General features: G+C 45.3%; 1 protein-coding gene across 12 annotated transcripts in view; it reads right to left on the bottom strand.

Moving 5' to 3' along the window:
• LOC135388132 (plasma membrane calcium-transporting ATPase 2-like) overlaps positions 1–26941 on the bottom strand; it is a 134621-nt gene that overhangs the window by 48871 nt on the left and 58809 nt on the right. For 8 of the 12 annotated variants that reach the window (XM_064617479.1, XM_064617478.1, XM_064617476.1 and 5 more), the window contains exons 2-10: positions 21031–21079; positions 15341–15405; positions 15215–15277; positions 14115–14320; positions 13843–14049; positions 11817–12059; positions 6427–6552; positions 5615–5752; positions 2441–2479 (exon numbers count right to left, since the gene is read on the bottom strand). In XM_064617479.1, coding sequence (XP_064473549.1) covers positions 2441–2479; positions 5615–5752; positions 6427–6552; positions 11817–12059; positions 13843–14049; positions 14115–14277 — 916 coding nt within the window. In that variant the 5' untranslated portion in view covers positions 14278–14320; positions 15215–15277; positions 15341–15405; positions 21031–21079. Of the gene's footprint in view, positions 1–2440; positions 2480–5614; positions 5753–6426; positions 6553–11816; positions 12060–13842; positions 14050–14114; positions 14321–15214; positions 15278–15340; positions 15406–17299; positions 17627–21030; positions 21080–24051; positions 24108–26941 lie in introns of those variants that run through there. The other 4 variants (XM_064617481.1, XM_064617483.1, XM_064617477.1 and 1 more) reach the window with 3 other exon arrangements.

Below are 26941 nucleotides of genomic sequence, written 5' to 3'. Positions count from 1 at the left end.
TCAACCATAAACAACACAAACATTACTGTCCTGCATATCACAGCACGTGCTTAAAGTGGACAACCAAGTATAACACAATACAATGCACCAAATGGTAAAACATTCTTATGAACAGTATAAAGAGAATGTTAGTCTAAAAACAAGACACGATTTTGCGAAGTAATTATCGTGCTGTTAGTCAAAACATCCATGCAAGAACCGCTATCATAAGAACATCCCACAATACTGAACATGGTACGCGAAAGTGCCTTTGGTCCTGCAAACCCGGCAACGCTCTGCTGAGCTGCAGAAACCTTATTGGAAATGCATGCAAGCCAGCCTATCTGCCTTTCGAATGCAAGAAATTTCATCAAGCGCAGAAAGCTGCAACCACAAACACAGCGTACAGAAAAGACACTCTTCCACGGACAGCAGAACAAAGAGAACAGCTGGAATTCCCAATAGGAAGCTCTGAGATTGCAGATTCGTGCCATGTCGCGCATGAACAATAGAAACCCTAGAAGTGACAAAAAAAAAAAAAAAGAACAGAGGTGGCTCAGAAAACCTCTACAAGCCTTAATCCTTTGCCTCAACAATCATACTGATCTTAACGCCTCTCCAGGTTGGCAACAAGTACGGTAGCGTAAAGCCACCACCACTTAGATACAGAAAGCCTGCGTGCTCGTCGACGTGACACAACAATTAAGAGTCAGCCAATCAGGATCGTGTTTTCAACGGCCGTAGCCAATCACGAACGTGTTTTCAGCGGTCGTGGCCATGGAGAAGAATCGCCGTCGTCTGCGAGTTGTGACTGAACGTCCCCGCGTACTAAATGGGAAAACTTGGAAATAAAGCGCAAAAACGGTCTCAATCTTTCTCAAAACTGATTTTCTGGAAAGCGTCGTGCACTTTTGTGTCTAAATATTTAGGTCTGCAGGCTCCAGGTGAGCTGCAATCATTTAAGGGTTCTTGAATTTGCGGAACGGCGAATCGCAGTAGCAGACAAATTCTGACTCTTAATTGAAAGAGGGAAAGGAGGCAATGCGCAATCTTTCTCTATCTAGGTGGCGTTGGTAAAGCGTTGGTAAAGCGTAGCGAGACTCGCGAGTGCTCAGTGTGTTCAAAATCAGGATCTCCTCGTGTTACGGGTACGTACATGCTACAGTACATGCTACGGTACATACTGTACAATGTGCTCAGAAGACAGAGGAAGGAACAAGAGAGGGTGGAATTCTTGCCATCGCATTTTTTATTGCCTCCTCGCTATCGGGGCTCCGACCAAAAGGGTGACAAGCGGGCTTTCCGTATCCACTTCGGTGCAATTACGCTTCAGTAGCTAATGCTTGAGGACTGGTGCGAGCAAGCCACGATAACATTAGCCTCGAGAAAATGGCAGCAAGAAAAGAGGTCTGTGTGTACACTTGTTCATTGCAGTCTCATGTGGTTGAATCGTCGATGTGGTCAAGCCCTATGTTACGGAATGTCATAGAATGAAGTACACGTTATATGACTATTTATTAACACAGTCAAACCTTGATATAAAGAAATGCGTATCATAGAAATGCATAAATCCATATACAACAAAATTCATGATACAGTGAAATAATTTGTATTCCCTTCCGCAATTGGCTGCCATATTTCGTCAGGCTCAATGCAACGAAACATTCGGCTCAACGAAAGAAATCATGCTCCCCCGTGAGCTTCGTTATATCGAGGTTCGACTGTATACAATACCTTTTAGTATTAATACCTAATAAGTAAACAAATGAGTGATACTGACGTCACAGCGTGACATATGGAGTGTGCCACAAGCAGCGTCATACTTGTGTCCGTAGCACACGAATTTGCGGTGCGGAATGAGACCTCGCGGCTGCTCGCTATGCTGACGCTACGTCACACTGACCTGATTACTCCATGCCAGGAGATCAGGTCATGTCGCACTGCTCATAGCTGAATTTTTAAGTGAAGTTGTTGCACTGTCCTAATTGTTATTCACTGAGCCGTTTTTACGGTTTTGATGGCATTTTTGTAAATTGAGTCGCGCAGAGACAAAATACCTTTCAGCAAAACTATTTCACTACATGGTGGCTCACGATAGGCCACTTCATAGGTGAAGCACGGTAGATCATTGTTCCTTGCAGGTTTTGGTTTGGCACTTTTGGGCCCTAAATCATGCAATCTCAGAGTTTCCCAGGGCTCTCCAACATGCACGCAGTAGCCGGCATGTTTCGTTGTACCATAACGGGCCGTACCACACCAGAAAGTGTCGAGGCGTACAAAGCCGCTTCAACATCACGTCACGTCACATCACGTCGAAACGTACAGAGAGCAATCAATAGCAACGGACGAGCGTGCTCGTGTGTGGAGAGACAGCACGAAAGCTGCGTCGCAAAACAGGCATGCCCTGTGTTAGGCAGCGGAAGAAAAGCACACACAGAAGAACAACAAACGTTTCTTTCACCTGGTTCACCTTTCTTCTGTTTACGACCCTTTTTAGCATCTGGAGGGAGGAAGGGACGGACATTTGCCAGAAGAGGAGGAGGAAGAGAAACAGGGACGAGATTAATAAGAGCCACTGGTGTGAGTGACGGGACAGTACAGGAAAGGATGTGGGGGAACAAAAAAAAAACGTGAAGAGGAACAAACACGGAAACATCCCATCACAGACTCAACGTAAGACAACAAAGTTAGTAGTACAGCTGTAGATGGAGCCACTGCATGAGCCATTTAAATAAGGAAAGACAGGCAGCTTCTGTGCTTTTTTCTTTCTAGGCTGGTAATGCCATTGTGTACTTTTTTTTTCCATATCCCTACATAATTATGTAGAGGCTGAAGTTTTCGGGATATATTCTTTTCTAAATTCGTGGGGTAAAAATCGGAGTTCGAGGTAACTCGTTACTGTAACTAAGTTCCTTTTTCTGGTAACTTCCAACTTAACTCGATACTTTTGCGCCGTGGTAACTTTCAGAAGAACTCGTTCCTTTTTCAGGTGACTTTGCCAAAGTAACTTAGGTCAAGTTCCAAGTTACTTTTAACTCACTTTTCACTCACGTCCGCATATTTTCTTGCTTTCTCACAGGTTCCTTCGTGGCATTTTTTGCCATAAAACGTTATATTCAATCCATGACAGCATCTTATTCAGGAAGTAAGAACCGCTGCCATTGAAACGAAGCTGAGCCATTGTGCGCCCCCAGGGAGCAAGATGCAAAGCGTTCGAATAGACCTCTACCAGAGAAACGTCATCATGACATTGGTAGACAGATTGAAACCGAAACAAATCGGAAGGAGCGGGCTGGCTTCCACGAACGGCACTTGTTCGCTGCCTCCCACTGAAAGAAAAGCAGGACCGAGGGTCGCGTCCCTTTAAGGGACCATATCGTAATCCTCTCCAGACCGTGGCTTTCGGGCTCAACCTTGTTCACGTCTAGCTTCGAGCGTAGTTCAATTCTACCAAATTTGTGACGCTGTCGAACACTATGACGTCATTTGTCTACAAACAGGGAGAGCTCTATTGCTGGACGTAAACGAAAACGATCTAAGTGTGTTGCTCTCCTGCGCAGGCAACTCAAGGTCTAACTCCACTAGGGAGCCTGCATGCGCATGCAGGCTCCCTAAACTCAGCTGTTCACGCGCGCTGCACATGCGTAATGCTATTTTGTGTCTGAAGTAACTTGGAAGTAACTTGTTCTTTTTTTTTAAGTAACTCAGTAACTGTGAGTTACATTTCAGGCTGAAGAACTTCGTTATTAACTTAGTTACATTTTGCACACGGTAACTTAACTTGTAACGAGTTCTTTGTGACCGGTAACTTCTCAAATGTATGGTAAAACTCAGGTAAATGAACATGCACTCTAAATTCATGCGAATTCGGGTGAAAAAACTTTCAGTATGCTAAATTCGGGGAGAAATGGGGCTCAGTTACACAAACTAACTATACTGGTTTGGTACAAGTGGTGATGTAACTGCATTTGCTCCCAAACAAGTTAGTGTGCATTCCTACAGACATCTCAGTGAGGGCAATTTGCCGGGTAAAAATCGGGTTTCACCCTAAATAGGCAACCTCCAATTCGAGGTGCAAATTCGGGGAAGAATCGGGTTAAACCCTAAAACTTCAGGCTCTAACAATAATATGTTATCTTTCATGCAGCTCGTGACATCGGACCTTTTTAACGACCAGTCTAAAAAAAGTAACGATCAATCATTAACAATACGCAGACTTCTTCACACACATATGCCTGTCGGACAAAGACACTGGCTGTAGTGAAGCTGGCGATCAAGTCATGCAGCCCATAAAAATGTCTGCTTCCTCTCAGACGTGTGCAATCCAAACAGGCTACGTTTGAAACACACTTGACATTTACGTACAATAACACAAGAGCGCCACAACAGAAGTAGGACACAAAACAAACGCGCACACACACATTGCAGCTTCCCGTTTGACATTTCCCCACTACAGTTCCACTTTCAGATGTTGACATTCAGATGTTTCAAAACACTCCATATGCTACTGTCCTTAAAGTACAAAGCTACATCCACGTCACAGCACTTGGTTTCGACTATAGACGGGCCAGCATTTATCAGGAGGTAAACGCACATAATGACAGGGACGGGCAGGCATGCAGACTTCTCGACAATGCCACAGGGTTGCCACAATGCAGGACGGATGTCCTCCAAAAATCCATTGCCATTAGACGGTGCATGCTCTACACTATAGGCTAACACAGTGATGCACAACGCAATACAAAAGTGCAGATCTTAGTAAGACATCGAAAACAGGGTGACAGGGCCGGAGAAATGACAAGTCGCTCCCATGATTCTATTGTCGCCGTGAGAGCAATAATCACTGCTTGCGGGCTACACAAATGGGTCTCTCGCAACAAATTTCAACGCCGTTTTCATCACGGTTGTCAGTTTTATTTGCGGGAGCTTCGGGGACTTTAGATGGAACAAGGCTGCAGGGCTGGACATAGGGGCTATATAGATTTAATCATCTACACATACTGTCGAGGTATATAGTTGCGTGGTAGACGATGAACCCTTTCTTTTCTCGCACAAGGACAGAAAAATTGAAAGAATAGGATAGCACGTAAGAGAAAAGGCCTTACAACATACATCAAGCCACCAAGTTAGCCCGTGCGGCATTTCTGCCTCGTTCCTTTGACATTCACGCAAGTTTTCTTTTTGTCTATTTAATTCGATACAGTCTGCCAACAGAGGCGCACATGTCCTCTGTATAACACTTCGCAAACTACTATGAAGATAGCCAGGTCCAACAACCTTGTCCCCACCTGAGGCGCTATGAACATGAGTAGGATGTCACTGAAAAGGTTAGCCAGCTGCAGGACTCTGAACTCCATCTGCTGCATTACCACTCCAGGGCTCCAAGGGTTCCAGGGGGTCCAGGAGCCCTGGACTGGCGATCCGGCAGATGCGGGTTCGAGTCCCGCAGCTGGGTAACCCTTTTTCAGTGATTTCCCTCTTTCTCTTCCTTCGGTGATATTAGGCACTTGAGGCTTTGTGTCTTAGGTGTTCCAACCTCGGAACACCAATTTCCGTCGAGTTCTATGAACATCTCCTTTCTACTAGAGGTTGCAGTGATGCCAGTATTTCCAGCATTTCCGCACGTCCAACTCACCTTTCTTCTTCTTCTTCTTTTTCTGTTCCTTATTCTCAGTGTGGGCAGCTCCCAGCAGGGTGAGAATGATGCCAGCTTGGGAGTTGACGCCCACCGCTGAAACCAGCACTTTCCCGCTGCCTTCCATCACGTGCGTGCCTGGAAAGAGTGGTCGTCGCTCGGCTAGTCAGTCACTTACGAGAAACGTTAACAAAATTCAAAGCAATCTTCAAGAAAACTGTGCACAAATTTCACGCGGGGTTGTACTTAATGGAATCGTAAACTAGCAGCTTGCATCACATTAGAATCTTGCTTTTTTGGAATAAGCCTGTTCAGAAAGGAATACGAAATGCATTGGGTATGCTTCTTCGATTGAGCACTTTGGTTACTCTTCGTAGCCTTCACTTTTGCAATGGTCAAGACTCTCGGCGTGTATGCCAAGCAGCCCACACATGTTGCACTTTTTACACACTGTCATTAAATGCAAGCACGATCACCTGAATTTGTTTTTACAAAGTAGTACGCACACAGACTCGTAAGGTCTCAGGAAGCCGAGCTCATCTGAAAAATCCATACCCCCATCATTCCCAGTCACAGCCTGGGAATGGAATCTCTCGGCTGATTGGTTAGCTACTGAGACAAATTCTGCACTTAGTAGGCATGGAAAGTGAAAACAAAAACACTGAAGCTATATTAAAAGGTATTCAAATGAGTTTGTATTCACAGGCGAGTGCCCATGTCACTTAAGCACGTTTCGCAGGCAGAATTACGTGCCAGTGTGGGACCCCTTACAAACTGGCTACACAAACAGGCTTTTAGAAGAGCAAACTCACCTGAGAAGAGCATGGGGTCGGTGTGTTCCCCCTTTTTCACATGATCAGACTCCCCAGTTAATGTGCTCTCATCAATTTTGAGGTCATTGCTCTGAATGATGATGCCATCGGCAGGAAGCAGGTCACCTGAAATCGCCAAATAATCAGGCTGGTGCCGCCACACAATGCTTGCTCTCGTCCAGGAAAGCACCGCGGACTTCAGCCCAGCATTAAAAGGGAAAGTTCGCTCCCCGAAGCCGTCCGAATAAAGCTGGCAGGAGCCACCTGGCCCCAAACAACTCTCCTGTGAGCCCTTTTGTGCGAGATTGATTGACTGATTGATTTGTAAAAGAAAAAAAATGGAGATGTTAGTCCCAAGCCACTCGGGACTGGCTACTCAAGGACGCGAGAGATCTACACATATTTTCAGTTATACCACTGTACATAGGCCAGTCTTCAATGATGATTGAGAGCAATTGGACATTGAACATGCATGTAGCACCACCAAGTATATAATGTGTCAACCTGCCACGAAGCACTGGATCCAATGCTCTTTGAGAAGTTGCCACATTACACACTTGACGGCGCTACGTGCTCGTTCAATGGCCATTGACCGAGTTCGGGCCGCGTCAAGCTGCACACTAGCAGCTTTTTGCCTGACCTCCCCATCAACTTGTTTTGGAAATAAAGAACTGAATTGAATTGAATTGAATTGGTTCCAATCATCATTGAACACTGGCCGTGTGACAGGGGTATTAGTCGTATTTTGTCGTGGCAGTCTGCAGCAGAATATGCAACTACGGAGAGGGACAAAAAGGATTCTGCAGCAGGAGAGAAGGGAGCCAGGGCCGTAGCCACATCTCTCACACTGACGTCGCACATACATTTTTTTGCACACCAATTTCGATGTGTGTTGATTCCATTGATATATAATGCCGTAAATAAGTTACAGAGCTCAAGTTGGCAAGGATTCGGTAAATTAGGCAGTACACGAATTTTTGTAAGAATTTTTGCATTGAATGAGTTTTTGCACGAATTGCTGCTCGGAGAGCGCACTGTCCCTCTAATGCATCACGCCAACATCGGAAGTACTGTTATGGGGTAGACAATACTTTGTTCCGACACAGGGCTGAAAATTCGAATGAAAAGTTTATGGCCACCTTATTACCAAATTATGGAGTTACAACTGTACCCCAACGAAGCACTCATTACAAACACACGTATTTTAAACACTTGAACTGATTGCTTGGACACATATATGCAAACTTGGAGCGAGCGATCACTCGAGTCTTAAAAGAACAGAGTTAAATATTTAAAAATGGAGCAGGCAAAATGAAGCATTATGTGTGATGAAAATAGGAATTTTTCCTGCAAAGGGCTATTTAGTGCATGTGTAAGATTTTAAAATGACAACCACAACACAAGGATTCTAATTTGACCAGAAACAAACATTTTGCACTTATGAAATATAGCAACCTGTAGCTAAATACAAGACATTGTTATGTTAACGAAGAGGCAACGCCAATGTCAAAGAAATTAACAGCGTACATCTCACTGCCATTGCATGTTACATCTCTGTTCAAAATGCTGCACATCTAAAAGTTTCTGGAGTCGCATGCGATTCCATTCTGGCAAACGTTACTTTCTTTGCAAGCCACCAATTGCTGCAAGTTGTACTTGACACCTTTGGTAGTCCAAATGCAAAGATATGCAAGAATGTTGTACAAAAACAAGCACCAAACATTTTATACACTGTAATGTAACTTGCTGCGTCCTGTACACCATGCGAGCACACTTTGTGAAGTACGCACATCTGCTAATCTGTGCAGCCGCTACACGCATGTGCAGTAATACTCAGACATACATGCGTACAAATGTGCAGACACCAGAATTAGGTATTTAAAAAAACGCTGGTGCAAAACGCTTCACGTAACGCTTTAAAGGCATATTGACAACTTTTTCACTGTTGTATCTTTCTGCCAATGTTGTAAGGGAAGCCCCAGTGTTGCTAAAAATCGAATGTTTGCAATGGAGTAGCAATACAGTACTCATGCTCGTGTCACCTCTTTGCTCCTGGCAAGCCAGCAATATCCTGTGACACTGTGATCATGATGCATTCGACTGCAATATGCAGTGTTAAAAAGCGATAAAAACCAGGCTGTTTGGTGGTACATTTTAAAAGCGATATAACACCAGTGCAGGGAACCCGAAAAGATGAGATGAACATGAAAGGATGACTGCACGGCCTTTAAGGACATGTTCCTTTAAGGACATGCGACCTGCAGCTCAGAAAAACGAAGGTTTTGTTTTGAAAGTCATAAGTTAGGAGTTCTTCTTTATAAAGAAGCTTTACTCATAAAACAGGCGGGCGATAGTTGTATCAGCGTGTCCTCCCGTGTTGTTGACTGATAAAATAAAGCAATTCATTGAAAACTAACTGGAGGACAGGTTTGTCGGGGGGCTGTTTGCTTGGTTGCTCTTGTGTTATAAGAAGGTCCTTTTTTGATTACGTCGGCCTTGGCTCCCACTAGGGGGCGTTGTGAGCAGTGCTGTACATAAGTGTGTGTCCGATACACCCTTTCATGTCCCCTGTACTGGGGTTTTATCGCTTTTAATATATGCAGTGTTTCTGCATTTTCTCATCAGGAAAGTCGTCTGACAAAAAGCAGGGGATTTCAAATAACATCAAACAAAAATTAAAATTTTGGCATCATGAGCACACAGGAGTAAAACTTCCAGAACGCAGTTTTTACTCAGTCAAACTTTGCTTTGTATGGCACTAACACAGCTGTAGCAGAGAGTTTTGCCAGCAGCAGTGTTCAGGGTGCTTTAAATTTAAGAGAGCAAAATTAAATTTATGAAGTGATGTGACCTTCTTTCTTGCAACCAAATTTGTCAAACAGGCTCAGGAGACAGTAATCAGAAGCAACACGATTAACTTAAACCTAGTGTTAGCAACAAAAGGCACATCTGAAACATTTGTACACATAGCAGCAGTGCACGTGGACTAGCGCCCTCTGGTCAGTCAACTAGCTCCCTCTGGTCCTCTTCCTTGTGTCCAATGGCAGAGACGTGCCGTGGGAATGCATGTCTCGTGCATACCACCTTGTTCCAGAATGTAGACCACGTCTGCCAAAGTCCCCGCACAACTAGGTTGTTGAAATATGTTGCCAGAACTACGACATGTAGACGTAAACGTGGTCCCCGCTCAATTTTGGAACCAAAAATCCGACGGTCTTTCAGGGAACCTTTAAGGCTCAGCCGTCATTTTGCATGGGATGTAAAGCACACTTATACACAAAACATTTATGAGCTACACGTACGACACAATAGAATATGTGGAGACTGCACAGCGATCCGTTCACAAACGTGATTGATGACTCTTGAATGTTAAAGATCACAAGAAAGAAAGGAAGGTCCACCAATACAACGCAGGACATCATTCATTTCTTGCCCTTCTGGTTTCCGCTGCCCATTCCGACTGCAATGAGTGCTAACATCTGAGGTTTTTTCGAAACTGGAGTTACGACTCCGCATAAGCGGCATTTGAGCAGCAACTCCACGAGAATAAGAAAAAGATGCAAAATCAAGGGTTTTCAGGGACTGTGGAAAATTCCAAGGTTTTCCAGATCTCAAAAATGCCATTTTCAAATTTCAGGGTATTCAAGGATTTCAAGGACCAGTGGGAACCAAATGGTCGGCAAGAGAAATTACGGGCCCCAGGAATGAGTCGTACCCATTCGCCCCCTCTTCACGTCTCAGTAACATAGGTCTGAGTATTAAAATTAGTATTAAAGTCAGTGCTGTGTCTTGTGTTGTCTTTTAAGTGTCGCCCTGCACTGGGCCTTTTATAGATTTTAATGTCACGCCAAACAGCCCAATTTTTAACTCTTTTCAATCTAAGTGTTTCCACTTTATATGATTACGAGGAGGCCCGCGCCCAGTGGTGCTATCACCCCCTTTTCGCCGGCCCCGGGAACCATGCACAAGGCCAAGACACCTGCTTTTCTGCTGCAGTTGACAGCAAGGTCTTTCATGTGCCGTAATGTACAGGGCAGCGAGAGGCTCAGCAGACGACAAAGCGGCAAAATGGAGGATACTGGACTCCACACTATTCAGCTACTGCTGCGGTAAGAAAGTGGCCTTTTTTGTGGGAACAGCAGAAAACCAGGCATCTTCCACATCATAACAGTTCCACATTTTAATGTCTGTCAAGGCAGAACTCCCAAACCACCACCAATAAACATTTACTAAATGTTGGAAACCTTAAAGCTCTGATCTCCCTGGACTACTCTACATCCTAAGACACAACGTTCCCACAAGCTTGCTGTACAAGAAAAAGAAAAAAGAAAAGTTCTGAGAACACGCAGTGCTCATAACATATGGCACTTTTTTCTCTCACTCTCTATTCCGAACGAACACAAATGATCTCATCGGATGATTTCGGTGATGAGAATTCATCACCCTCGTGTATGAACACACTCCTGTCCCTGTAGCAGTCAGCCAACGTTGTGAGGCACTACAAACTGAAACAGACGACAGTCTCCAAGCTCTGTCCTGTAACCCTGGTACCACTCCAAGAAAAAACACCAACAATCTTTTTTTTTTTTTTTCTAAGCAGAAATGCCTACTAAACAGCGTATAAGTGCAACTACAAGTGAAACCTGACAACACCAGAACATTAGACGCGGCAGACTCATGAAATGCAAAGCAAAATGCTCTCAGCACCATAGTACAGCAACAGAATCATTCTGCTACAGAAAAAATTGTTGAAGTTTAACACAACACATACTGTATGATGTGACAGACATAGTACCGTAATTTCACGCGTATAAGCCGCACCACAGATAAGCCGCGGGACCCGGTTTTAGGAACATTCTGAAAATCGATAGTGATTCCGGGGCCGGCATGGTGTATAACAAAGGGGGGTCAGTTCTAGTGTTCTACTAAGATCGGATTGTGCCCTTGTTGCGTGTCTTTCTTGTGGATCGACGGGTCAGTGGCCTTGCAGAAGACACAAATCACTCTCACCCCCCTTCGTTGTCGCTGCATGAGGGAAGGCACAAAGGAAGGTCAGTCTTCTCGAATGTGGACGCGGCCCAGTTACACATTGTTGGTGCATTGGCAGGACTGAGCTGTTCCGGAAAACATGAGCCACTGTTGGCCCTTTTGTTAATACCGGGGTATAGGGAAAATATCATGGAAAAACAGTCCTCAGCAGACAGGCCGCAGAGCGGCCGTAAAAAAAAAAAAAAAAAAAAAAAAAGGGAAAAGTTGCGCATGGGCCGCGGCTATTACGCGTGAAATTACGGTACACACAAACTGTTTGACTGGTGGCAGACAGAGCACCTGCCCACACACACGATGCACCAGCACGGACGGACGGAAATTAGAGCGGAAAAAGGACTTACCGTACTTGACCTGACAGATGTCACCGACCACAATTTCGGAGACCGAGATCTGATGCACTTCGCCGCCTCTAATCACAGCAAATGTATGCTCTTGCTCTATTCTGTTTTGCAGTCCACGAAACTGCCTTTCCTTTGTGTAGTCATTGAATGCAGTCACTAGAACCACGATTACTACAGACACTAAAATTGCTACACCTTCTATCCACCCAGCCTCCGAATCTCCCGACGACTCCTTTGGCTTTCCTGAAAGAGGAAAGAGAGAGAAAAAAAAAGAAGAATTCTGTCATTCTATCTGCAAACGGCAAAAAAAGAAGTGCCGAAGAAATGCACTGAAGGTACATAGACCCTTGCATATTCAGATTTCATGATTCTCTGACAGTCTGGGAGCAAAAAGTCTGGTTTTATTTCAGGTGGTCCAAGGTAGAGTAAAACTGGGCGATATCGGGTAAAAAAACGTAAAAGAAGCGCCAGATGCATTTCGGACGAACACAAGATGCTGAGCGGCTGTGTTGAATGCACAATGTTTAGAGCCCGAAGTTTTCGGGAAATTTTTTTTCTCTAATTCCGAGGGGGGGGGGGGAAATCGGGTAAGTAAACATGTGCTCTAAATCCACGCGCAAATTCGGGTGAAAAACCTTCCAGTATGTTAAGCTCGGGGAGAAATCGGGCTCAGTTACTCAAACTAACTGTACTGGTTTGGTGCAAGGGGTGATGTAACTGGTGATGTAAAATCGGGTTACGCCCTAAAGAGGCAATCTTCAATTCGGGGTGCAAATTCGGGGAAACAATCGGGTTAAACTGTAAAACTTCAGGCTCTAACAATGTTTAGCCCAGTCTGCAGCCTTAAAGGCATTGTAACGTGAAATGAAACTGTACCATGTCTTGAGATACCATTATGTAGAACTTTGCTTTGTGATGACACACACACACGTCATCACCTCTATAGTCTTCATACTTTTCATATTAATCAATTTCGAACACTTCTAGAAACCCTACGGTGGCCATCTTCTACATTCGCTGAGTGAGGGAAACACGGTCCCGGCATGTGTAGAGTGACCAGAAGATGAACGCTGTGAAGGTCGGTTGGTATCGCCGCCGTGTGCAAAACCTTGTATCCAGACAATTTCTACGGATGTCTGGTTTACGTCCTACGGATGTCTAGTTTACGTCCTACGGACGTCTCGTTTACATTATAGTGTTCCGGGATGTACCAATCATGCTCCTCTGATGACGAAGTGGACACTGCAGCTGGGCACGGCCCGCCAGATGGCTGCCTAGTTGTAAAGTGTTCTCAATGGACGGTGCGCGAATCGCCTTACGGCTTCCGCGTCTCTGAGTCCGTAAATTTTGCTTGGCGCAGCAATCCTTGAAATCAAGGTGCTAAAGAAATGCTCGATGTACAGCAAGTGTCCAAGGTACTTGCTTTCGTAAGCCACGTTTACATGAATGCCGCAGAAGCGCATCAAATTGAGCGGAAACCGGAAAGAAGTCAATGTGCCACCGTTTACACGGGTGCGCATTGAGTTTCGCTCAAAACTAGCGCCCCACGGTGTCACATTGTCACTTCTTCGTCCACAAAATGCACCCTGCAGCCACATGAACGACTTCTTTATCGTCCCGCAGCACGCACCCCCCCCTTTTTTTTTTTTGATGTGCATCTACGGTCTCGATCCGTGTCCGCCCCGCGGACTGAATTTGATGCGCTATCCTAGCGACCTGACCGTTTACATGAGCGCATTCAATGCGACAAGCGAAGTCGATGAGCTTCTTTCGCATTCATGCAAACGCGGCTATAAACAGTTTCAATAGCATTACCATTCACTTTACAGTCCTTTTAACCCTTAGCAGCTCAGGTGGCTGAATTAATGCTGTGGCAAGTGCATTTTCGAGTTTTACCCAAAGTGACGACGATGCACATCCGCGGGTACAATTTTTTTTTTTTTTATCCCACCCACCTAACCCACTTGAGAAACATTGAAACATTGAAGTCCACAAGGAGAGGGGGGGTGGAGGTGGCAGTACGTACTGTGGTGATCTTTGGGGCCGTGGCTCTCAGGCTCGATGAAGGCGAGGACGAGGGAGACGAAGGCAGCCACCTGCAGGATGATGAGGGTCATGTCCTGCAGTGCCTCCCACACCAACTGCAGAAACGTCTTGGGAGGCTTCGGGGGGATCGAGTTGGCCCCAAACGTCGCCCGCCGATGTTCTAGGTCTGCCGCTGACCCGCTCAGCCCTGCAAGTTTCCAATGCAGTCAGGTTCGCGCAAGAGGGGCGACCTATCGCGTTTGCCGGCCGTACCATCCGTAGGGGAGGTGTAGAGCTTCTTGCAGAGCTCCTGGATGCCGCCGTAGTCCTCTTGGATCCGTTGGATAGCCTCCTGACCACGGGTCTCCATGAGCTCCCGCAGCTGCTGCAGGTTCACCCCATATTGCGCGGGGCGACCCTCCACCGTGGCAGCCATCTTTGCAGCTGCTACCCGCGCTGGTGGCTACTGGCAGCCCACGCTGGCACAGAAAAGGTTCGCACGGTCATGCCTACCACACAGTGTGGCATTTCTAATGCCACCTCGCACAAATAATAAACTCAAGCAATCGCTCGTGTCACTGGATTTCGATGAGTCTTTCTACACTAATCTCAGATAGTGTTGCGCACAGTGGTTTACTCATCATCGCAGACATAGGGGGTGTTGAAGAGGATCAGGGGCGTGGAGTGAGGAATCAATATTACAGTCACATTAAAATTGTAACAGCATTATGTATCACTGCCCCCTGTTTCTTTACTTGCTTCCCTCTGGACCTTTTGTAGGGGGTGCACAAGAGGAAACAGGAAGGGGTGACACCAAGCATCTTGAGGTAGGGCGTGTAGGGTGGGAGGAGGGGGGGGTTGCAGATAAATCACTGGTTGCATAGTCTTTGCAAATGATGCTGAAACCACAAATTGTGCATCAGAAAAGACAAACAGCCAATCATTTATTTGCGGCTGATAAACATTATCTGAGGGAAGAGAGCTTTTATTTAATTTGCAAACAGAAAGAGATGCTTGCTTCTGGACAACTACCTAAATTCATTACTCCTTAAATCCTAATAAATACTACCAAATACTAAATAAATATAAATACATATGTACTATTATGTACCTAAGCTTCAATGTGCTCAATTTCCTGTGTTACGTATCTTAGACGTGCGACCCACAGGCAATTATTGTACTTGTTTTATGCGTGTTTTGATAGTCTGTGTATTGTCTATATCTTGTATTGCCGTTTATTTATAGTATGTGTAATGTGTATTGTAGGGGACTGTATAACAGGGCTTGCCCTCACAGTCCCGTTTATTACTTGTTTCCCTATACGTACTCCTGAATAAAAGGACTTTGAACTCTCGAAATAAATAAATACTCACAGCTTATATCACAGGATCAAAGTGCCGCTCATCTTCATACACCAGTGGACCTATTTCTAGTTCCTGCAAGATGTAACAGCCCAATATGCATCCTAAGCATTCACAGATCAAGCTAACAAAACATACCTTTATCCTAAGTTCTCCCCTGATAAGACTGACCGCTTTTGAAGATATCTTCAACATCAATGTTCCTGCCAAAGAGAGACAAACAAATCAGGTTCGTGTCCACCAGTCAAGTGTACTATACAAGGAGAAAAAATGCGGCAAGCGCTATCAATTTCAAGTATGGCAGGGCCATGATTGCGAACAAGATGACATTGAGAGCTGATTAGCAGAGGGGAGGCCAGAGCAATCAGAAACTGAAGAATGCCGCTTATTCATTCATGCCAATGATGTATAGTTTGTTTGCACAAGGCGCTAGCTTCCGAACTTTAATTCTGGCTGTCTCCATTTGGGAAAACACTGAAAACATGTGACGTCAATTGCACCGATAACACTTATGACCATCATAATTAAAACTATTAACTTTGTACCATGACCAACATTATGCATTTGAGCTCACGTAGCAGAGCTACAATAGGATGCCATGCAAAAAAAATATGCATGACAGGCAATTTAGTTACAATTAGGGACATCTGAAATTGTTCCTACACAAAAGACTGTGCAATGTAATATTGCTGATGACTCAATTAAAGAACAAGCTAAAATTGAGGTAATAAAAGACTGCAATTATTGTATGAGGCTATTACGCTAACAAATCACAAAAATAAAGGTAGTAATACTTGCAAAAAAATTCAACTGTGAATGGGAAACCCGGGAAATACTTCAAGCCAATGCAAAAAAGCAAAAAAAATGGGGCGACAAACTCAAATCTAAGGATGCAGGTTCTATAGCCTCTGTAGCTTCCTGGATACAGATACATCCCATTTGATCTGTGGGTATTGTATGCAAATAAGACAACAGGCTGTCTGCTTCACATCTGGCATTGAACATATTCTTTGCTACAAATACGTACTATGGCAATTTCAATGTGTAAAATGAAAAAAAAAAAGAAAAAAACGCAGCAGCAGCCAATAAACCATTCAAAAACGCAGGACAGGTCTACGACCAAACCCAAAAATTTTGCACAACCTGCGGTTCAAGTTGGGGAAACTGTGTGCCACAGCTGAAAGCTTCTTTGCACACGAACAGGTGGCTGATAAGAAATGCCCGACTAATATGCTCATGTTGCACATTGTGGATTCACAACATCCATCAATCGGCTTAGGTAGGGCATGCGACTGCTGTTCAAAAACTTTAACTTTCCAACTATATCTGTCTATAGTTTTAAATTCCCACTTTTTTTGTTGTTGTTGTTTCTTTTTGTTTTTTTGCATGAGTCAGTCCATCAAAATCAAAATGAGGAAGTGCATTAATCGTGAGCAAACGTCTGCAACGCCCGATGTAGTTAACGATGGCCGTAAGGCTATTGTCTGTGCATGAAGTGTATCCAGGAAAAGCAAAAACACAAAGGAAATTAAAAAAACAAAACATAAGAGAAACGATCCGAGCAGCCCGGCGCAACACATACACACACACACTGTGCCGGGTTTCTTCAGCACAATGTCCCTGTCACAGCGCTTGTGTTTCTGAGCAGTCTTCAGAAACCCTATCTTGTCTCACATCAACGTAAGGCGGTACAATGTCGCAGGTGCGCAACGTTATGCTTATATGCCCAGCGGTTGTATAGTGACGGCTGCACGGAGTGGACGAGCAGCGAGACGAGACGAACAACTGCACACCACACATGTCCTAGACGGCGCGCCCGGCCATTCTTGCGTATAAACAATCGTTCCGTACTAGAAACAATCATACTTGGCCGCTAACACTGGTGTAGCATTGTGCGCCTTCAAATTGCAGCAGTTAACGTGGGCCCTCTTAAAGTAGGTTTCGAGTATCTTGCGCAATCTGCGTTTACTATAGAAAGCGGCATAAAAAGGGGGTCAACGATTCCGACCCTTCGCGATTACCACATCCTGACACAACGTGAGCACACCCGCAAAAAAAAAAAACGTGAATGGTGTGTGGGGCATAGTATTTACGAACCCGTGGATGTTATTTCTTGTAACAACAGCTGTACGGCGTGGCTAGCAGTGGGTGTCACCGAAGAATGCGCCGTTTCGAAACACAGACGAGTCCGAATGGCTCTACTTCACGCACCGCCTCGCACACAACGGACGTATAAAAAGCACATTCACTGCCGCCCAGGCACAACAATGAATGACCAAGTCCTCAAAGGCTGCTGTCACATCAAGTTAAAGGGTGGAAGAGTGACGATTTAGTCTATGTGCAGTGCATCCGTTACCGCGACGGGCCCGTTAAATGTGGAGCGCGAACGCAGCAGCTCACACACATGTCGAAGGAATGAATTTTCGAAAAGATTTTCTATGTTCGCAGACGACGGGGAGTGCCTTTTGAAAGCTACATCGCGCTGCTACTAGATGGCAGCTCACCAATGGCAACACCGTAACCGCGCACTTGGTTTCAGTTTCGGTTTTATAAACTTAGAGAAAATTCACAAGTTTCCCTTCGCCGTGTACCCAACCTGTGTGTCTCAAACTTCCTGTGTTGTGTATGTCCGTATATGCCAGCAAGAAGGATCTGCGTGCGTAAGAGACGTTATGTGTGTGTTTGAGCATGCGTGTTCGTGAGAATGTTACACCAATGTTCTGCAAGTAGTAGCGTACCAAACGTGAAATCAAAGCGGCCCGGGTTCAAAATTTAGCAACTGCAATGAGAGGGAACTGCAGGAAGAAAACTGAGAGAAAGTAAAACATTTCTGATGAGTGCCCCCTCCCATCGATCGTTTCGCCAATTTCGTATATTTCCAATTTCGGTACTCGTCACGATGCGACTACAGTGATTGCGGGTACAACCACTATTGCTGCAATGCAGACCTCCTCAGCTAAATGTAGGGGTACTCGACAAGGTAGCAGCAGCAACGTTTGAAATCCCTATATCTAACGCAACTAACGTTTGTAACCAACGCGCCACCTGGGTTCCTCTCACTTCCCCGCCACCTGGTGGATGTGGTGGTGGTGTGCTATCTCCGAGCGATCTGTCTGCCGGTGTGGCGTCATGTTGCTCGGGGGGATCGTGCGTCGTGGGCCGACTTCACAAGGAACTGTGCCAACATTTGTCATGAAGGGTCCGAGGGAAACCCAGGGAAAACACCCAGACAGCACAGCCTGCGCACGGATTCGAACCCGGGTCACCTCCCAGTCTCTGCCACCTGGATGTCATCTGCTTCAGCCAATGGCCGTAGACGATTTCAAACACAGGCTTTCTGTAGCTACCAGGGCCAGCTGGTGATTGGCGGCTCGTCTCCATAGGGATAGCTACAGTAGCCGAAAGCACCGTTGTGATTGGTCAACCTTAGTTAATGTTGGTGGTCTTGGTGGCATGCCATCCAGGCTCTGATGCTATCACTACTGCTGCTGTCATGGCGGGTCTGTTACGGGAACCTGCGCTTTTCGCTACCTGGGCCTCTATAGGTACGACGAGAGAGTTCTGCTGTGGTGTCCTGCCGCCCGCACAAAATGTATTCTTGCACCAGAGACATTCTGCGAACGGGGCATACACGTCACTGCCGTACCACCTACAGCTACACTTACTCGTACAAAGCAACGATACTACACGCCACTTCGACCACTGCTGACGCCCCTGGGTGGCGTTGACAGCGAACTCTGCCGGTGACTCAAGTGAAGGGTAGATGACGCGATAACAGTACGGTAGAAGAGGCAAATGACGGGACACTATTGATTAGATGAGATCGAAACGCATTCCATCAGCACGACTGATCAATGTATACATTCAACAGACGCGGAAGGGCATCGATTCCCTCGCCTGTGGGGGGGGAAGGCTGTCAGACCATTCCTCGCATGCCATGATATACAAATGAGCGGCCAAGGAAAAGAGACATTAACGATCGCCGCATGGTTCGTTGCAGCACTGTGTAGAACTCTGCACGAGCCGATTTTTCCGGGGCCCGACCCTCTCGGGCACTCCTGTTTTTACGTGGCCCGGTCCGGTGACTCAGCGAAGAGAGCCCTGCCTAGCGTTTCCAGCCACGACTTCAATTTCAATTTCAATTTATTTCCTTGCGGTTGGGAGAGCAGCAAAAAGCCCATGAGGCTTGACACCGGCTCCTCCCTCAAAGTTTACTAAAGTGTTTCTTACTGACTTACGTGTTTCAAGCGCTGATCAAACGAATTTATAAGTCAATTTATAAGAAGAGAGGACAAGGCCACAAACATACAAGAACTGGCGGTTTAACACCGCAACAGCACGAGACCACAATAAAAATCCAGAACGCACGCGGGCAAGCGCGTTATCGTTACACTGTACAAGTTTCTGCGGAGGTAGGGGATGTTGTCGACAATGTCCTTCTCCCAATCACTACCGCTCTCACCAAGCTTTGCGAACGTGATTGTGAGATATGTGAGGAGTCCGGAGCACTATGAAGTGGCTTTGAGAAGGTTCTGAGGGTCGGATCATACGCGTCATGAGGTGTCCTTTGCTTGTCTTTGCAAATATATGTACAGGAATGACGCAAGCGCGTGATGATATGGAATAATAGTCCTTCCATTGTGTGGAATTAGCTGCGTGACCCGGGCGAGCCTGAAATTATCTCTGTTTGTCGGCCCGGCCCGCGGTGCTGGCGAGTTTATAGCACGGATTTATTTTTTTATTTTTTTGTGATGGGTTCTAGGCTTTCAATCCAATTGGACAATATGCGGAGCTAACAGACACAACAGGATAAAAGGAGCACGTTTCACAGATAGATTGCATGAGTGCATAACCGAGTGCATCGTTAAAACGCAGGTCTTTCGCGTGCACTGGCAGCACTTGCGGACTGAGCCAAGCGTAACAAACTCCTACAGATAATTTTTGTTCTCGATGCCCGCAAGACTACAAGGATTTACGCACTATACATAAAAAAAGAGAGTAATTTTAGTGCTTTGGGGCACCTGATGCATTGCGACAACCATCAGGTCCTTTCCAGACTAAATGCATGGCTGTTTGTGCGAAATTTAGGGAGTATATACATTGCTGGAGATAAAGTTCAGGTTCAGGAGAATAAAATAATCAGGATTATTCGTGTAATTACAGTCTAGAAGGCTACAGAAGCTGTAACTACTCCTCACTTTACTGTTCTTTTTTTTTTTTTTTTTTCTTGAGTCGCTCATTGAAAGATTACAGTTGCCAGTAGCGATATTTTGCTTTTATTCCAACAGTTAATATAAATTCAGCGCTAACCAGTTCAGCCCCGACCATCCTCCAACAACAGAAAGCTTCAACCTAATCAATCGATCGCATTGATATGACCTAGCGAAAATATAGAAACTGGAACCTTTCTATATCATACTGCTCGCGATGCCAATAGACCTCTACCAGAGAAACGTCATCATGACATTGGTAGACAAATTGGAACCCAAACAAATCGGGAGGGGAGGGCTGGGTTCCCCGAATGGGCATTTGTTCACTGGCTCCTATTGAAAGAAAAGTAAGACCGAAGGTCGCGTCCCTTTCAGGGACCATCGTAACCCCGTCAGGACCGTGGCTTTCGTGCGCGACCTTGTTCGCCCCCTAGCTTCGAGCGTAGTTCAACTCTACCAAATTGGTGGCGCTGTCGAACACTATGACGTCACCCACTGTCCAAGTGACATCCCGCGTTTCCCTTTCGGCACTTCCGGTATATGCGCGGCCTGGCCTCTATCGGCCATTAAAGAGAAGCGTACGAAAGACACGCACAACACTATAAGTTATGGACTTACCCGTGCAGGCTACCTGGTCATGAACAACAGAGTGCAGCATGGGAAAGCCCTGAAAGGAGTAACAGACACAACATGAGGAACTGTATCGGGATAAATGAGTTATTGTGTTTGTCCGTTGGTAGTCAGAGGTCGGCACCTGCGTTGTTCACTATGGTTGTGTTTGTTCATTCAACTCGCACGAGTCGGAGTCGTGACGTATGAGAGTCATCGTACGTCATCGACTCCAGCAACCCGCAGCGAGAGGATTGCCGCTAAGAGTCTACTCTAGAGCAACGAATCATCGAATTCTAAAACGGGAGTCTCTGCCACAGGGATCACGTCACTAGAGCCGCACCGCTGTATTGTCGCCTCGCCAAAGTATAACTGAAACGAACACAACCAACGCAAACCCCCACCTGCCGACTGACACACCACGTGACCTTATACACCGAATGAGCAAATGCAAACCGAGGTTTCCCCTCACCTCAACGTTCATGAGGTGACCTTCACACTACACTCCCCTTCGGAAGACTCCACAGTCTTCCGAAGGGGGTGTAGTGTGAAGGTTGACGGGTGAAGACAGCCGCGTCGTCTGCTACGAAATTCCGCCATCTTGACGCCCACGCGCAGCTCGCGTTTGGCTGGCAAAAGTGTAGCCATGCGCTCAGCGACACAATACATTTTGGAGTTGAGTAAATACATAGCGAAGGACTCAGTGGCGTCGCTAGGGTATCCGTCAACCGGTGCGGGAGCACCGTCCCCCCCCCCCCCCCCCACTCCCCCGCAATAACGTCTCCCTTTCCATCCGAGGCGACACACGATAAATAACAGTATCATATCGTACGCAGAAAAAAATTACATGCTCGCGGAGGGCTTCTTATGCTGTTCTTGGTGTCACTACGCTACAGAAAAAGAGAGGAGGCGGCGGTACTGGTGAAGCACGTCACCCCCTACTGTCGCATCACCCGGTGCGGACCGCACCCCCCGCACCCCCCTAGAGACGCCACTGGAAGGAGGTTTAAAAAAGTGGGTGAAATCGGCACATAGCATTCATGCATGGTAAGCGTGGAAGTCAACATGGCGGCTTTGCGGCATTCCCTCGTATTCCACTTTACACAGAGGGAGCACCCAACCCTAGGCATAGTTGACGGAATACTAACGAAGAAGAAGAAGGGAGGGAGGGAAGAATGTCGGGACTCGGATATAACTCGGGAGTAAAGACGTGTTTCCTGCTGCTCGTGGTTCCGATTATTTTACACAGTGTTGTGTTTCATGAAAAATAAAAAATAAAAGAAAACGCCTTTAACTACATTATGTAGTACTTTTTTCCGGTTCCATGTCCTGTTTCCATGAGAGAGTTCTTTCACATTCAAATGTTTCTTTTTTTTTTTCTTTGCTTGTTTTTTCTTGTTTGTTTTTTCGAAAGTAAGGGCGTTGTTAGGCACCGGCTAGGGGGTCGAAATCTAGAGCCGTCCCTTTCTTTATTGGTTTTCGAGTGACTTGGATGGATGGATGTTATTTATACAGGATTTTATGGCGTAACGCAGCAAGAAAAGTGTTTGGCTGTCACTCACGCGGTCTACGTGCTCCATGCGCTTTTGGTAGAATGTTTGTTTTGGCATGGCACACATGCTTTGCTCGGCAGCGAACAAGGGGCGCTCTCTCTCTCTCTACCATACTGGACGTTCCTCTGAGTGATCAGCAGTGTTGTGAGACTCAGCAACTGATTGCTAGTAAGGAACATGACTTTTGTGCACAAATCCTACCAGTGGCCTCGTTTACAGCGTCAGTAGTAAACACTTCGATAAGAAATAATATTCAGTATGTCTACGACGAAGTGTTAGGTGGCTATCTTTCTACGGAACATATAAGTAGTGTCTGTTTTTTTTTTCTTCTTCTTCTTTTTCGAGTTAAATACCTTCCACAGAATTCGGGGAGTAAAAATCGGTGTTTAACCCTATAATTCGGGGGAAATGGGACGCTACTTGCGCATATGAGTGTTACTGGGTTAGGTAAGAGGAAGTTTTTGTTCAACAACGCATTATGACCACACTTGCAATTCGGATACTGCATCTGGAAAAATGCGTGCATGTTTTGCATGCAAGCTCAGTTCTGCAACTCACGCTGTAAGTATGAGCTGTCGCGAACCTCTTATAGAGTCACGTAGGTTTTAGAAGCTGCTGATAGTTACTTTACTTTCGTGCTTTCCTGGAGCATTAGAGTCTAACGGCAACCCGTAACGAAAATCGCGGTCTAACCCAATGAAGGTCAAGCCAGATTCGGGGGACAGGGCATGTATTGGGTGAAACCGAGTTTCACTCCCGCGGCTTTTGAGCCGCTTTTTGGCCGCCCGGCTCCGTGTAATCTTGTGTAGAATGACGGAATAATAAACGTAAACACAAACTTCCAAAGGAGAGACGGTACACTAGCAGGATATACATCGGCGACAACGCGTACACCTCAAAGCCTTCTCACAGCTACCAGGATGCTGTCACGACTAGTGCACAAAGTTCACGTGCATTTACACCTTGTGTTGTGTACGTGCCTTCGTACGTACACTTCAAAAGCTGTTCCGAGTAACTGAATTGAGTTAATCGGCGTGAATTGGACGTATAGGCTTCCTCATCGTGGGCTCCGTAGTTTATCACAGCTGCATGCAAATGGAGGTAATGAAGCACGAAAAAGAAAGTAGAAACGCGGTAATATTTTACCTTCATAATATTAATAAAGGACAGCAGGCTAAAATAGTTTTTGCGCACCACCCAAAGGTCCCTATTACGTATACATGTTCCCGGAACCACCATCAAATACGAAACACCCTATGTACTGAAAGTACGCAAAGGGTTTCACTATTCACACACGGTGTTATACACACCACGTATTCATAATAACATTGGGCTTCCCGTTCAGCTCAATGCCCTCTCAACTCCAACTGATTCTGCTATATACTAGAACTATACAAGTCATCCGACGAAAGCACCCATGAAAACTCATTCGCGATCCCTGGGTCACACTCGATTCAACATGAAGCCGCACACTCACCTTGGAGATGACATGATGAGCACGAAAGGACATGTGTATCTATCCCACCCGTAACGCGCCTAGTGGCTATCCATTCTTATCGCGCACGATAACAATATTGGAGCGGTACGATACTTAAACGAGAGAGTGGCGAACCAAGGTCTATATATAAGTAGCACTGACACAAAGACACGTTTTGACCTCAAATCTATCACACCTCCTACGTCGTTAGTTGCTACGAAGATCGACGACATTTCGGACATAAGAGTATCAGACAGCACGTTTTTACACTTATGGTGTAAATGGCTCATCCTGTGGCGGATACGTGTCACGCCATACAGAAGGAAGTTTCTGGAGCCTTCTTTTAAATGGAGGTATCTAGCAAAAAAAAAAAAAGACGTAATTTGAAATATGGCACTGTAGAAAAAGCCAACTTCAGGTGGACGTGGTCCATGTTCGTTTGTTTCTCGTGTACTGAGTTTTTTGGCACTCGCGTCTGGGCATGGTGTGCCTCACAAAGTGCATAGCTTTGTATAGTTTTCCCTTTCTTCTTCTTTCCATACCCTCCCTTCCCTTCATTAGTTTTACATGTAATAAGCCCTCAATAACGCGTGGCCAGTATCGAGCAGTTTGAGACTAACATCTCTTTTTTTCTTTTACCGATCAATCAATCAATTAGGTGGACGTATTCTGCCGAAAAACACTGTTTCATATCTATGACGAAAACGAGTATCCGGGGGTTTTTTCGATGTGCCACCAGCTCGCTTGCCTTTTATCTATTTTATCATTGCTGTTTCATGTGGGCTTTCTCAGAACAACATTTTTTTAGCACTGTCATTACAGCTTTCAGTTGAGTCTACGGAATAAAAAAATGTTTATTTCTCAAAAAAAGAAAAAGAAAAAGGTACTCCTTTTCCAAGTGCAAACCAGTTGCTGTGCAGTATGAAAATTGAGTATGCAGAAAAAAACAGAGAGAAAAAAGAGAGATTCTGGGAGTGGAACGCCCGTAAACATGGTACATTGTGGCTTCTTCGATAGAATATATTATATACGTTATCAAGGCACATTACACTGGAGTCTTGGGAAGTAACTTAGTTACAAGTAAACACTTACTGAACAATTAACCAGTAACTGTAATTAATAACTCTTTCTCAGATAGCAACTTTCGTGGTTAATATCAGTCGGCGATAGGTAGTGAACAAAGATACGCCACAAGTTTGTTAAATTTGAGAGACACTCACGACGTAACTATCTATGTAACTATATAGCAACAGTTACTTTCGAACTTCCGGTTTATCTGTATAATTTCATAAACTAGTCGCATCCACTACACGTCGCCGATTGGTATTCAGAAACAATTACTGGCTAACTGCTCAGTAAGTGCTTACCATGTAACTAAGTTGCTTGCCAAGACAGCATTATAGAACTTCCATTCAGTATTGATTCATAACCTATCAATTATCCTATAACATAACCTCCCTGAATGATGCTGTCTGTTGTGACACCTAGCGATATGATGTCACGCAAGCTACAACTGATTTACTGCACAGTGTGCTTGTATCGCTTGTCACCGCGTTGACACGGCATAAGAGAGTGTATTTGCGCAAGCCACTGTCCTTTCTGCGGTCTATTATTCTCCACTGGCATTTGTGGCTACCGTGCAGCTGTAGCAGGAACGCCCGTTACAGGTTCTGCTGTAAAAGTAATGTTAACAAATAGAGGAGGAATTGCGGACATTGGCGTAGGAGGAGTAAAGGGGCTTCTTCAACGGTGCTTTTTTTTTTTTTTTTTGTCGTCTCAAAGCAAAGCAGATGCAAGTTTGGAATTGTACCAGGATTTGTAGTTGCCGCGGACAGAAATGAAGACCTTGAACTGAAGACCTTTTTTGGAATAGCAAGCCGGCATTAGCCTGGCTGACATTTCAACTTTTTTCTTTTTATTACACATATACACCCCCCCCCCCCCCCCCCATGAAAAAGCAGGTACTGCTAATAATCGTCAATAATGTTTTCGTATGCGTTATATTTTGTATTTCGTCGTGGTTATTAATTCGTGCCTTTTGTCTAGATGCTTGCTATAATCCCTCCTGCTGGTGCCAAATAACCGGTCTGCAGTATCCACTAAACAGCAAAATAAATATGTATATCGATTCGTAGATGTGCCGACAGCTTTGGGAAGACACTGCACTGCCAGAGGTATATCAAGGAGAATTTCTCAACGTCTCACGATGTAACTAAACCACGGATACGTTTGATGATAGACATATCTTGGGGGCAGGTTCTCTTCCTTAGATTTTGTGTGTGTTTCCGTTTTTGCTAACTTCCTGTCTCGGGGTTTTACTCTCATGTATTCATTTTTAATCCGCCTTTAATCTGCATGCTCCAACGCATTTTACCTGTATCCACCGGCAGCTCTCACCTTCCGAGTAATATCATAAGTTCATAACTCTTGAGAAAATACTCCGAAAGCAGGGAGAAGTCAGAAGTCATACTGTAAAAACTGGCGTTTACTCCGGCTTGACACAACATCTTAAAAATAAAAAAAAACATAGACGTGTCACTCCTATTGAATATCTCCAAGGCCTTGGTAGATTAGTAAGTTGATTTTCACCTTTGGTACATTGTGTACTGCGGATGTCGCCTGTATAGGTGGTGGACCGTCTATGTCATATTGTTTTTAAGCTGCTGTGTCATGCACGGGAGTAAATGAGGCTTTTACACCATAGCTCTTCCAGAACAGACCGTATCTTCCAAACGCTCTGCGTCAGAGAAGCCCGTTCTGTAAACATGTTCTCATTATCTACACACACATTCACATGCTTTGCACCCTAACGTCAGCTAATGTCGACCAAAATCATGGGACTACACATGTGCCACAAGTAAACGCCCTTGCATTGTGCTGGGGACACTCG

The sequence above is a fragment of the Ornithodoros turicata genome, chromosome 3 (genome assembly GCF_037126465.1).
Source record: "Ornithodoros turicata isolate Travis chromosome 3, ASM3712646v1, whole genome shotgun sequence".
Lineage (NCBI taxonomy): Eukaryota > Metazoa > Arthropoda > Arachnida > Ixodida > Argasidae > Ornithodoros > Ornithodoros turicata.
The sequence above is the reverse complement of the archived record's forward strand: the minus strand, read 5'-3'. Positions and strand labels throughout refer to the sequence as shown.